Source organism: Morus notabilis, unplaced genomic scaffold (assembly GCF_000414095.1).
Source record: "Morus notabilis unplaced genomic scaffold, ASM41409v2 Scaffold751, whole genome shotgun sequence".
Taxonomy (NCBI): domain Eukaryota; kingdom Viridiplantae; phylum Streptophyta; class Magnoliopsida; order Rosales; family Moraceae; genus Morus; species Morus notabilis.
The window spans coordinates 103025-117152 of NW_010366875.1; the positions used below are offsets into that span (position 1 = coordinate 103025).

Below are 14128 nucleotides of genomic sequence, written 5' to 3' on the forward strand. Positions count from 1 at the left end.
TTTTGTCCTTACTTTTGGTTAATAAATGTGGATAGCTAAAATCATTTTTTGATTAAAAAAATCTCAATGATTCCAAAAAAATCTCTTGTCAATATGATGGAAATTCCTTTTCATGTAAACTATAATTACAATAACAATAATGATTAATTTCTGGTTGTCTCTGAGTATTAGCAGTTATCCTAATTTGGCTCTATATTTAATACAAATACTAATGCCCATTGGATATTTAGCATAAAAAAAATGATGATATGATATGTTATTTTTATTATTTATTATAATGCATAATATTATTTAAAATGTTAAATTTATTTTTTTTATAATCATTAAATTTTGAAAGTTGTAAAATTAAATTTTTATTTTTAAATAATTAGAAAATGCAAAAGATGCAATGATTACACGAAAACGTAAACATTTTAACTAATAGCAATCAAATGTTAAATTTCTCATGTGTTATATTTAGTGAAAAATTTATCACAAAGTATAGTATATGAGAAATTTAACATAACAAATAGTATTGCATTAAAAAATATTTTTTTTACACTCAAATACTAAATTTATAATTAACACATCAATTATAATATTATATTAGAGATACTCTTACGTATTATGCAATCCTCAATTATATTGAACGTTGCACATTTAAGTTCATTGTATTTTATATGAAAAGTGATCATGTAACTAATATACCCTTTCAAGTAAAGGTAAAACGGTAAAAGGAGACGGTCATACGACCAATATATGACCCTAACTAATGTAAAACGCTAAAAAGAGGTGGAATATAAGTAAAAAGTAATTAAAAATATTACACCTTTCCAATTATTATAGAGGTATCTCGTATTTAGATAATATGAAAATAGTGTCATGTAGTTTCAGTAACCGTCATTTTGAGTAACTCACGTCTATATTTTAAGGCATAAAAAATATCTCTTTTATCTTTTCAATACAAAAAAGCATATTAAAATAAAGTAAATATGGAAAATAAAACTATATATATAAAAAAAAAATCTGTAGTTGCAAATAAAATCAAACCTCTATAGTTGCAAATTATTTTTCCGATGTAGAAAAATAATAAGAAGAAAACATACAAAATCCTAACCAACAATGGGTGATACTAACATCCTTGGAACCGATAGATTTTCATTTGCAACATGCAACCTCAGCCACTTCTGTTTCCGTGGGCCATCCCCAACTCCCTACAAAACCCACTATCAGATAAGGCAAAGATAAGGCCGAGTCCATCAGAGCCGTCAGATGGATACGCTCATGAATCCAACGGCCAAAGAATCGTCACCGTGGATAATCCCACCAAAGCCTAGATTCATCACTCTCCCTCTGCAAAAATAAAGTCTTCACTCTCACAAACAACCCATTCTCCAAATCCCAAACCCACCTTCCTCCCTCAACGCACCCCGCGCACGTTAGCAAAAAAACAGAAAAAAATGGCCGCGACCACAGCCGCCGCAGCTACATCCTCCTTCATCGGAACGCGCCTCCACGAGGCGTGCTACTCAAACGCCGGCCGAGTCCAGGCCCGGTTCGGGTTCGGGAAGAAGAAGAGCCCAGCTAAGAAGTCGGTGAAGCGCAGCCCGGACCGGCCACTGTGGTACCCGGGAGCCACGGCCCCAGAGTGGCTGGACGGGAGCCTGGTTGGCGACTACGGGTTCGACCCATTTGGGCTCGGAAAGCCGGCGGAGTACTTGCAGTTCGAGCTGGACTCGCTGGACCAGAACCTGGCGAAGAACGAGGCGGGAATTATCATCGGTACGAGGACGGAGTTTTCGGACGTGAAGTCAACGCCGTTCCAGCCGTACAGCGAGGTGTTTGGGCTGCAGAGGTTCAGAGAGTGCGAACTCATTCACGGGAGGTGGGCCATGCTGGCCACTCTCGGCGCTCTCACCGTCGAGTGGCTCACTGGTGTCACCTGGCAAGACGCCGGCAAGGTACGTACATACGGACACTATATAACTATATCGAAGCTTACTAAATTACACGTATATATACTTTTTAAAAAAAAATAGATATAAATTGTGGATTTGCATATTTTTGAAAATGATTGTGCAAGAAAATAACATGATAATTATCAGTGTTAATTTGGTTGGTGTTATTGGTAATGTATCTCTAGTCACCTACACAAAAGATCAGATCAGCAACAGTACTAACCGGAATTTGATCAGAATCTAAAAGTTGATTTTTTTTTTGGTCCTTTATGAAAGAGTTGTCTTAAAAGTATCTTATATTGATCGAGAATTACTGTGAAATAAGTTCAAAAAAAAAAACTTATTTTTTACCAGTTAAATGTACAAAAAATTTTCCTATATGTTATAAATTGTTTACATAATTTGACGTTGTTGTTGATGTTCATCAGCTAACTATAGGGCCTAGATTTTTGTTAGAAAGTGTGTCACATCACATGATAGTATTAGATTTTTTCGCTTGATTTCTTAAGGCGCCAACCAATTGAGTCAAGAAATTAACTTGACGTGGATCTTACATTTACCCACAGTTGAGAAGGTCGCATTATGTTGTGGGACCCAACCAATAAAAAATGAAAAACAAAAAAAAAAAGTAATTTTTTTTTTTTAATTAAAAAAGGCTAAAATGAGATTTCCCCCTTTTCGTTAATGAATATATTATAGGTGGAGCTAGTGGAAGGATCATCATACCTCGGACAACCACTCCCATTCTCCATCACCACACTCATTTGGATTGAGGTTCTAGTGATTGGATACATTGAGTTCCAGAGGAACGCTGAGCTTGACCCTGAGAAGAGGCTTTACCCTGGTGGCAAGTTCTTTGACCCATTGGGCCTAGCCTCTGACCCAGAGAAGAAGGCCACCCTTCAACTGGCTGAGATCAAGCACGCCCGTCTGGCCATGGTTGCCTTCTTGGGCTTTGCCGTCCAGGCCGCCGTCACTGGAAAAGGCCCACTCAACAACTGGGCCACCCACTTGAGTGACCCTCTCCACACCACTATTATCGATACATTCACCTCCTCTTGAGCTACTATTGCGAATCTTTGTAACCCTTTTTTTAAGAATGTAAACAATATTTAGCTGAATTACTATCTCCATTTGTCTTGTAAAGATGATGAAAGGAGAACTATCGACTATGGGACAACATGTGAGCTTGCCTACTTGTTAATGGGATTATGGGACAGAGGTGGTGGGTACTTGAAGCCTCTCTTGGCCACTTTGAAATTGGACATAAATCGGGAGAAAAATATATAAGGTATAATTACAAAAGTCCACCACCAAATTTGATACTACAATTTAGGAGAATATGACATATTTAGCAAAACAATGCACAACCTTACCTTTTTTTTATTTTATAAACTTGGTTATGTTAACTTTCATTCAAGGATTTCATTAAAACACAATATAATTTGATTTCAAGGGGCAATAATAGAGACATGAGAAGTGAAAATTAAGTCTCGATGAAATATACTTTTTATTTTTTTTTAAGATGATGACACACCATGAAACACAAAAGGGGACAAAAGAAGAACAATATTGTTAAACCTGAGGAGTCGGTAGGGAAGGAGCAGATTGCATTAGGCTGTAGACTAGCATGATAATAGAATGAGCCTAGTCAAACTGTGAAATGCGATCGTGATCAGACAATAAGTGAGCGCTTGGTTCATAGATTCAGAGTTATTCTCGATTTACGTGAATTTTTTATGAGAGAAAATAATGTAGCGAACCACGAACCATGATTCGAATCATGGTACGAATCCACCAACTAAAAACACCTTAAATATTCAAAATAGTTGGCATAGTGCAGTTCTTGCCCAGTAGACTGAAAAAATAAAAATAAAATAAAAGTGCACGCATGATTATGACTCAAATGCGTCAAATGATCACGAATTCTGATGAATAACATGAGAATAGACATACCGTTTAGATTACAATTCAAACCAAAATTCTCGCATCTCCTAATGCCTATATAGAAGGGGAGATGGACAAGCGAAAGGCACGTCTTTCTTGTCTTGAAACTCTTACGATTTTTTATTTTATGATATCTCTCGTTGACTTGAGCAACAAAGAGTTCTTTCTACAAGAATACTCATTTCTTGGAGCAAGTTTAAAGATCAAAATATGTGAATAATCTTTAGGCCTCGTTCGTTTCGCTGATTCGAGTTTTATTACAGTTAAAAGCTCTCACAAATAATCATATCTAACTTTTTTGCTACAGTAAAAAGCTCACATAAAATCACATCTCAACTCGAATCAGCGAAACGAACGAGGCATGATGAATGAGACAAGAGAATAACATTAATGTTATCTCTATGATTTTTTTTTAATTAAAATCATTATTCTTGAAATAGTTGGTGTGAATTTTATTTATTCTTTCTAGTTAACAATTTAAGACCCGTTTAGTTCATGCGTTAGTAATTCTTAATTTTAATATTTGAAATTCAAAATTTTTATAAGAAGAAGACACTATAACATAATCAAAATCATGTATTTAAACACACGAAACAAACGAACTCTTAAATAATAGAGGAGTCAATTAGGGAACAAACGTCTTTTTTTTTCATTCATTTTGAGAAGGGAACACACTTCTTGATGAGAGCTCTCAATAGGAAAATACCGCCTATTTCTGTCCCCTTTTGAACATAAACGCTACTATACTTTATAGATTTTTTTTAAAAGAGAAAAACCCCCTCAACCTTCCTCCAATGTCCATCTCTCTCAACTCTTTTCCATTGAAGTATTTTTATTTTCCAATAATTTTTAAGCACTGGCTAAGATATTTATTGACAATAGTAAAATCTCACGCGCTCATTTTTTTTTCTTTTTTCTTTACCGGGAAATCTCAGGAAATAACTAACAATATAATATATATAAAAAAGTGAAAGCTTTTTTTTTATGTGGCAGTCTCCCCACTTTTTTTTTTCTTTTTTTACTTTTTTTTATGAATTTCTTTTACATTTTAATTTTTGTGTGTTTTTTAAAAATATATTAGACGCGTTTAGAACTCATTCTAAAATGATTTTATTTTTTGTATGAAAATGAAAACGAAAACGTTTTCAATCTGAGACAGAAATCATTTTTGAAAATACGTTTGGTAGTTTTATTAAGAGATTATTTACAATGTAAAAAAACCCATTAATGTCTCTCTCTCTCTCTCTCTGCTCGAGAGAGGAGAAAACAAAAATAAAAAATGAAAAACATTTAAAAGTCATTTTTCATTTCTCTCTCATTTTATACTAAACCAAAAAATCGTTTTCATTTCCGTTTTTTGTCTTTATTGTGTCAAACACCATTTTAGAAACGTTTTCATTTTTTCTTTTTCGAAAAACGTAAAAAATAAAAACGGGATCAATTCCAAACACGACCATTGTTTCTCACTTTACTCTTATGAGAATAATTTTTTCGCATGTGTTCATATTTTGTTTAAAATTTGTTAAAATAATTTTTTAAAAATGTGTATGTTTAATTTTTTTTTGTCAATTGTTATCTATAAATTCAAAAATCCTTAAATTGTTTTATAAATGAATTTTTCATTATTCAACAAACAATAAACTTTTCAAATGTCTCTAACACATCAATACGTGCGGAGCACGTTACACAATTAGTAAGTCAATAAAAGTGACATTGGACTAAATCTGTTGAGAGACATGACCTCCAACAAAATTTGGGCCTGGAGGAAACAAATACTTTTTTAGAGTGCAACTTAAATTTTTATCTTTATTTTTAATTAACATCTTTTAATTAAATAATTATATTAGTTAAAAACATATTAATTAAAAATAAAATATACAAATAAAGACGCGTATTGTACGCTCTTTAAGAGTAAGTTCAATAATTTTTCATTCTTTTCTTTTCTTTTCTCTCTTTCTTCTTCTTCTTAAAGAGGAAAAGATATAAATACCCCTTAGAATGTATGAGTTTTAGATTTTTATATCTTATATTGATTAATATTCTTTAGTCAAAAAAATTAAATTAGTGAAAATGGTATTAATTAGGAGTAAATGGTAAAAAGCTTACAAATAATACGTTCAATAGTCAGTTCACTAATTTTTTAAGAGAAAATTACACAACTTTAAGTATCTGACTTACTAAAAATATTTATTTAAAAAAAAAAACTCTATCTCTTGATTTATTTTAACTTAAAAGTAAAAATATATAAATTAATGTTAAGAAGTAAAAATAAAAGATGCTCGACGTTATGAATATTTTTAAAAAGGGAGAAAGAGAGAAATATGTCAAGACTTGAGATGAAATAAAATTAATAGGTCAATAGTTTACATAAGTTAATAAAGAGCCAAATTACTGTTTTCGTTCATAAATTGTCTGGTTATGAACCATAACTTGACAAGTTATTGTCCATAAATCACGGTTTTTGTCCATAATTTGTCTAGCTATGAACCATAACTTGACAAGTTTGTCCATAACTTATATGGTTATGAATCATAACTTGATAAGTTATGGCCTATTAATTTCTATAACTAAAAGTTAGCCTATATACTTTCTTAAGCTTTTCATATGAGCCTATTTTTTACTATTTTCGTTTTAAAAATGGGAGAAAGAAAAAAATAGGTCAAGACTTGAGATGAATTAAAATTAATAGGCCAATAGTTTACATAAGTGTATAAATAGGCCAAATGTCCATAACTTGTCTGGTTATGAACCATAACTTGATAAATTATTGTCCATAAATCACAGTTTTTGTCAATAACTTATCTGGCTATAAACCATAACTTGACAAGTTTGTCCATAACTTATCTGATTATAAATCATAACTTAATAAATTATGACTTATTAATTTATATAATTAAAAATTAACCTATATACTTTCTTAAACTTTTTATATTTACTTATTTTCTACTATTTCCGTTTAAAAAATTCAAGTTGGAAATTTTCTTGGGCCAATAAGAGCCACTCGAAAAGCCCAACTCCAGAGCGAATGAAACGCTGCATTATAGCCGAGAACTTGTCTTTCCCTCTCTGTATTTAGTCATTGCTACTTCTAGTGGTCCAAAAGCTGACGCCATTGACATTGTACCGCTTCTTTCTCTGTAGTAAAGCACGAAGATCCAGCTTTCAATCCAGAAAAATTAAATTTTGGATTCAATCTCATCCAAGTAAGATTTTCTTTCCTCATTTATCTCTCTCAACTTTGCGTTTATAATGTGTTTGATTATTTGTCTCATGGATACCTGACGAGGTTTAGCTAACGTTCTTTCATGGATTCTTATTATTTCTAGAGTTTCTGCTTCTTTACTTGCTTTCCTAATTGCTAAGTTTAAATTTGGTACTTTTTTTTTTCAATTAATGGAAGCTTATTTAGTGAAAATGAATGCCAATTTGTCCAGATGGTTATGTTTTGAGGAAACCTGGAGATGGGAACAAAGAATATTTTGTGGAATTGTTCGAAGAAGGCTTTCACATTTGGGCTAATAGGGGTCACCGTTTCAGATAGATATGGAAGTGTTGCTGCAGTTAGAGGTGCCTCTATGTCTCCCACGTTCAATCCCAGTACCAGTTCTTTGATGGGTATGGAAACTTGTAAATGTTTGCGGAATTTTCAAACTCAATGTTGTTTCTGCCTGATTATGGATTTTTTCTTAGTGTAATTTGTTGAACCCGAGCCCCGATTATGAATTGCAGATGACTATGTTTTTGTGGATAAATATTGTCTTAGGGACTACAGGCTTTCGCATGGTGATGTTGTTGTTTTCAGGTAATCCTTCTGCTACTGCTGTTTGAATATAATTTATTTTCAATGAAGAACCATATTGAGTATGTCAAAACTTTTATAATTCATACTTATGCAATTAAGTGCAGTTGTTCGATTTTCAAGCATTATAGACCATTTATTAGAGATATTCGGAAAACTCGGGAATTGCGTATCGTTTTCTGGGGTTGTACGAAACTTTAACCAATGAAATAAATAATAAATTATAGCAATTCCGTTGTGATACTATTCAGGAGCCATCTAATTGGTTTTCATATGGCTTGGGTTTAATGTTTTATTGATGATTTGAATATAAAGCAAGCTGAGGCTGAGGCTGCAAGCAAGGCCAGCCATGTACTGGGTACTGAAAAGTTACCATTCCTGGCTTCCTCTTATTATATCTGTTTCCCTTTCTCAAAATCATTCCTCGTATCATTTTTTCCAAAGGGCCATTTGTGAGCCTTGTTTCTTCTCGGTCTTGTAGTTGTTGATACTTGATAAAAGGTAACTTAGCTTGTAAACTTCACTTCAACTGATCAGAATGTATAAATAAGTATTGTAGAATGTTAGCGTGCTTGTAGAATTCAGGAACATGATTCTAACTGGTGTTACATGTTAAGATATTAAAATCTGGTTGTGGCATGCATTGCATGTCAACTGATACTGTTCCCAGTTTCAGCTCAATGATTTGAACTTGGCTTCTAGGATTGATGATAATGAGCACAGCTACTATAACTTAACTTAACTGATCAAGCCAATCACGCTCCAACTCAAGCTATGTATTAGGTTTGCTTGTTCTCAGCGATGTGGAAAATAGCTGTGTAAATAAAAAATTTTGAAATTGGGATGTTACATTTAGTTCCTCATATTGTCATTTCATCTTTTTTCTCTTTTTGGGTTCAGCCGCACGTCTGCAGTCTCTTTAACATTCCTTTAGTTGTTGCTATAGTTGTAATTTTCTATTTTATATTCTTTATAGTTTTTTGCCTCTGCGGCAATTATCTAATCCCACCAAAGGTGCTATGGCGGAATACGTTATTGACTTAGTAGCAATATCTGCAGCTCCCTAACAAATTACAAGGAGAGGCACATAAAGAGAATTATTGGTTTACCTGGCGATTGGATTGGGATTCGTCATTGCTCGGATGTGCTGAGAATTCCAGAAGGACATTGTTGGGTTGAAGGAGACAATCCTGCGTCTAGTATGGATTCAAATACTTTTGGCCCTGTAAGTTGATCTTCTTTAATCTTCTTTTTTTTTTTTTTTTTATAATAGGAAACTAAGAGAACTTCATTAATAAGAGAAACTTTACAGAAGAAGTTTTTGGACGGATGAGAGATCCATCCTGAAGGGGTAAAAAACTACACACAAAAAAAAAGGCGAAAGACTAGGCGGCCACACTGATAATCAGCCACAGCTTAAAAATTCAGACCAAAGATCTCCTATGTCAGCCTAAACCAAAATATCTTCCCAACTGAGCAATATCAAGGCTAATGAAAAATCCTTAAAGGATGTATCTGTAGAAGCCCAGAGAGATGCAAGAAATTTCGCCTTCTCAAATAAATCCCTTACAAATATCTCCTTCTCTTCAAAAATCATATGATTTCTCTCTAGCCAAACCACCCAAAGAATGCTAAAATCATGGCTCTCCACATTGTGTTAGCCTTCTTATCCCTTCCAAAACCAAATAAATCTTAAACCAGAATTGCGTTACTTTGGGTGGGAAAGGCCCAAGAAAGTGAAGCAGCTCCCACTATCTTAAACCATAGATTCCGAGCAACCTTAAAATGGAGGAATAGATGGTCCACTAATTCCGCACTCTTTTTAGACATAACACACCAGTTGGGAGACAAGAGAAGATTAGGATGTTTTTTCTGCACTAAGTCACAAGTATTCAGTTTCTAATGAAAAAATAACCAAGTGAAAACCGTAACCCGAATAAGAGCTCATGATTTCTAGATAAAGTTGAAAGGTTAAAAAAATAGGATTATTTGGACACTGAATAGGAGCACATGATCTTACTTCTTTAATCTATTTTCCCATTTCAGAAGAGGCTCTTTACTAATAACATATTTACTCCAGGTCTCTCCCTATGATCATGTGGAAAATACTAAAATTCCTTCATCGCAAAAACTATCTCACTGACCTCATGTAAATAATGCATAGGCATACATTGTGCTCTTCACATTCAGTGAACTAAAACAGAAGTTAATGGAAGTTACTATTTTTGCAACATTTCAAAAGTACTCACTACCCACTAAGTTTGTACATCTCTATTCAATCCAATCATACTTTTAGGCATGTTCTTTATCTTTTTATCATTCGGGGTGCTGAATGGCAACTATTATGTAAACAGATATTTATATAATCTTTAGTGATAAAAAAAAAAAAAAAACAAAAACAAAAACGATAACAGAAACAAAAGGAGAGCCTCCCGTCATGAGATCCTACACAAGCCCACCGCCGCAATTTAAAAAACAAACTACTCCGTAAGGTTACATTTTGCGCTTTCATGAAAAATAAATAAATAAATAAACAAGAATACACGTTACAGTTTGGACCTCTGGAAGCTGGCTATTTAGCAAGTAGTCAATGAAAATGTTTGAAGTACTGCAGGAATTTTTGTTATGGAAGTCACTTTTGAAAAACCTTACTTGCAGCTTATATTGTTCAACTTTAGTGTTAATTGCATTTATATTCTGGTATGCAGTAATTTGCAATTGTTGGCTGAAATAAGCTTGTTCATGTATCTTTCTATCAACAACTTTGACTAAATTAGAACAATATGTTGTTGACAGGTCCCTCTAGGTTTAGTTGCCGGAAGGGTGACCCACATTGTGTGGCCTCCTCAGAGAATTGGTGCTGTTGAGAGAAAAGTTCCTGAGGAGAGAATTTCTTCTCACTAGCGAGATTTTCTATAAGTCGAAAATTTTTGCACAGGAAACATATTTTTGTCATGATTGTTCTTCTCTAAGATTTTTGCCTCCGCTTGCATTCTTTATTTTGGATTATTTTTTCCAATGATATAAGATTGGTGTTAAAAAAGAAAAAACTTTTAATCTTCATAGTCTTCTCCTAACAGCATTGGGCTTTGACAAGTAATAGGATTGTTTCTTTGCTAAATGTGAAGAGGATTTTTATTTGCTAAAACTCTGAAAAGTTGAAAGGGATTATAAAAAATGGTTAAGAGTATCAGTGCAGTCTAATACAAGATGAATTTCGTTGAGGGGCTTATGTTATAGGATCTATTTTCAATTATATATTTGTTTACTTATTTATTTTGCATTATTATTACTGGTGTTCTTTTAATTGTAGGGTCCTTAACAGTTTGTCCTTTAAACTTTAAAAACTTTCACTTTGCTCTCCTGAATTTTAAATTATTCTCACTTAATCTTTTATGTTGTAATTTCTATTAAAAATAAATAAAAAAGATAGTAATGTAGTTATGTGGTCTTTTTATTTAAATTTTTGTTAAAAATAAACACAAATTATATAGGCACACTTAATCCTCTCTTTTTTCATTTGATTTTAACAGAAATTCTTACAAAAGAACTTAAATGGGATCACTTTAAAATTGAGAGGACAAAGTAAGTTTTGAAAGTTTAAGAGATGTAAAGTGGGAATGACTCTAAACTTTAAAGAGCACCCGTGAAAGGAATTCAAAGCGCACTGTTAATGCCCCATAGCATTGTTGAGGAAATTTAACTCTAAACCATTCAACTATTGACAGAAAGGATTGACTCTTTGTTGTACACATTTGCCCTGTTATTTCTATATTGAAATGTTAATATGACGTCCACTTAATACTTAAAAACATAAAATATGTAAATACTAAATTAAAACTTAATATATGAATTTTTTATTAAATCAATTCCTATTTTTGTTTTGGGCTTTTTAGATTTATTACAAAATTGTTTGGACAAAATAGAAAAATTAGATTACTTTACAAAATTTTATGACAAAGTTTTACTACTCATATTAAAATATAGCAAACAATTAATACTTTACAAATAGCAAAAATTAATATAATTAAAATAACTAATATGTACTTTTATAGTATATAACATGAACATTATTAAAATCATTACTGTGTAATTTTTGTTGTTTTTAAACTAGGGTATTTGCCCCTGAATTTGCAGGGTTTTGACAACTCGCCCCATGAGTTTTTATTTTTAACAATTTACGCCTCCAACTTAGAAAATTCTTACGATGTATTCTAGAAAAAATTGCAGAATATACCTTTAAGAGTGCATAAATTTTGACTCTTGCCACTTACTCTTGATAAATACCTTTTTATTAGTGTAATTATTCGATTAAAAATGTTATAAATCAAAAGTAAAGGTAAAAATCTTGACACATATACTTTTAAAAAGTATTTATCAAGATTACCTTGTATTCTGTATTATCATTATTATTATTATTCCTACTATTATTATTATTATTATAAATAATTAGGGTTTTTAAAAAATTGAGAATGAAGTGAGATGTAACTTACACAGGATGTTCAGTGTTTTTTTGTTTTGGAGGAAATTTTGATTATCAACAAGTTCAATTAGTTTTGTTTATTATTGATGAATTTAAAAATATGGACTTTTTTATGAAATGAATTGGACGTTTAGTAGAGGGGTTCAAAGTTTTGTTACATTATTTTTTTCACAAAAAGTTGAATTTAAAAATTCTACTATAGCCTGTAGTATTTTCTCTCATAAATATAGTTTGAACCCCTCTATCAAACACACCCTTAATGTACCTTTTTGCAAGAAATGGTGGGAAATGGTATTTACTGATTTGTTTGTAATTTAAATACAAATATGTTTATTATTGATTTATTTAAAAGTATGGACTTTTTTATGAAATGAATTGGATGCTTAGGACTTGTTTAGTAGAGGGGTTCAAAGTTTTGTTACAGTGTTTTTTTCACAAAAAATTGAATTCAAAAATTCTGCTGTAGCCTATAGTGTTTTTTCTCACAAACATGATTTGAACCCCTCTATCAAATAAACCCTTAATGTACCTTTTTGCAAGAAATGGTGGGAAAGGTTATTTACTGATTTGTTTGTAATTTAAATACAAATATGTTAATTTTTTGGTGCTTTCTATGGTAGTCCCTGTAAAAAAAGAGTATCGGTAGTCCTTTACCTTTCAGTCATCAGATCTATATAAGAATCTGTCTGTTATGCATACTTTTTTAATATAATGTGATTTTAACTAGATCTAACGGTTACAAATTGAGACTACAGGTAAAACAGACTACCGGAAAAACTCTCTTAACTTTTTTTTATCCAAATTTAATGAAATTTTAACTGAGTGATTAAATTTGAGACATTCAAAGAGTTCAAGGTTCAAGCTGTATAATTTTTGGTATAAATATTAATTGTAAAAAATAGAAAAAAACTTAAGGGTCCTTTAAAGAATTTATCTTATTATTACTATATTTTGTATTATTATTATAAATAATTTTTAAATTAAATTAGGTTTTAATACTATATATTTTATGGTACATTAGCACTTTCATCCATACGAGTAGAGGAAATTTGCAAATATTTTTAAATTTGGGGACGAGAATGACTACTTTCTAAATTCGGGAACGAGAATAAGGGACCCAAATTTGGGGAAAATTTTATTTAAAAAAAAAACGAAAAATCGTTATTTTTCAAACAATGTATAAAAACTTTTTCTTTTAATGTAAAAACGACTTCTTTTCACTTGGCTTTTTTTTTTTTTTTTTTTTGGGGGGCGATAAAAGTTTAGCTCTCTAGTTTAAACTTTAAAGTGCTTGAAGAAAGCCAAAGTATACTGCAATTCCTCTCGTAACCCATTAGACTACTTCTGTTTGAAGTTCCTCTCGTAATTTCAGGTAAAGATCGAACCTTTTTTCCTTGATTGCATTGCGTCCCACGTTTCGTTGAATCCCATTTCCTGGTTTTACCCATTAGTTAGATTTTCTTGGACATTCTTTCTAAATTTTCTTGCTTTTTCTTTCTAAAACTTGGTCGTCAAAATCTCGATGGTTCTAAAGGAAAAGACACGAGAGAAAAGGCTTGAGTGGAGAAATGGGAAGGCTTTTTCTGATCACTCTTGAAGTTGAAGGAAACATCCATCGCTGCAGACACTGCCTTACACATTTTGCGGCATTTCGTGACTCAATGCATGTGAGGATGATTCAATTTCTTGACTTAATTTTTTACTTGATTTCTCTCTCTTTTATGTTTTCGTTTCATGTGCATTCTGTAATTGTTCTGTTATAAGATGGTGCGATTTTCTTTTTCTGCAAATGACGCTCTTTAGTTTGGTTTTCTTTATGTTCTTTACTGCCAGATGACATTTTATTTGGTGTTATTCGAGATTGTTGTTCTTCGAATGCTAAATGTGCTATTTAGGCTATCCTAAATCATTTGGATATTTAGACTTATGAACAAACTACTGAAAGACTAAACCAATATTCCC

The 14128-nt window shown here is 32.1% G+C and overlaps 2 protein-coding genes across 3 annotated transcripts; both read left to right on the forward strand.

Moving 5' to 3' along the window:
- The first annotated feature begins 1343 nt into the window (after positions 1-1343).
- Positions 1344-3242, forward strand: LOC21398660 (chlorophyll a-b binding protein CP29.2, chloroplastic). Its single transcript, XM_010111315.2, has 2 exons — positions 1344-1940; positions 2637-3242. Exons 1-2 carry the CDS (start codon positions 1440-1442, stop codon positions 2997-2999), a joined length of 864 nt encoding a protein of 287 aa, XP_010109617.1. The 5' UTR covers positions 1344-1439; the 3' UTR covers positions 3000-3242.
- Positions 3243-6956: 3714 nt separating this feature from the next.
- On the forward strand, positions 6957-10721 carry LOC21398661 (mitochondrial inner membrane protease subunit 2). Of its 2 annotated transcripts, none has more exons than XM_010111316.2 (5): positions 6957-7087; positions 7319-7499; positions 7614-7686; positions 8743-8908; positions 10480-10721. In XM_010111316.2, exons 2-5 carry the CDS (start codon positions 7346-7348, stop codon positions 10585-10587), a joined length of 501 nt encoding a protein of 166 aa, XP_010109618.1. In that variant the 5' UTR covers positions 6957-7087; positions 7319-7345; the 3' UTR covers positions 10588-10721. The 2 variants fall into 2 exon arrangements, with proteins under 2 accessions (XP_010109618.1, XP_024030030.1); XM_024174262.1 differs by lacking the exon at positions 6957-7087 and adding an exon at positions 7138-7170.
- The last annotated feature ends 3407 nt before the right edge of the window (positions 10722-14128 follow it).

Bases quoted from the DNA above. Each gene is read 5' to 3' on its own strand.
- LOC21398661 (XM_010111316.2), top strand. From the start codon at position 7,346: ATGGGAACAAAGAATATTTTGTGGAATTGTTCGAAGAAGGCTTTCACA. The intron at 7,500-7,613 runs GTATGGAAACTT...TATGAATTGCAG, and splicing joins CAGTACCAGTTCTTTGATGG to ATGACTATGTTTTTGTGGAT. The intron at 8,909-10,479 runs GTAAGTTGATCT...TGTTGTTGACAG, and splicing joins ATTCAAATACTTTTGGCCCT to GTCCCTCTAGGTTTAGTTGC.
- LOC21398660 (XM_010111315.2), top strand. From the start codon at position 1,440: ATGGCCGCGACCACAGCCGCCGCAGCTACATCCTCCTTCATCGGAACG. The intron at 1,941-2,636 runs GTACGTACATAC...AATATATTATAG, and splicing joins CCTGGCAAGACGCCGGCAAG to GTGGAGCTAGTGGAAGGATC.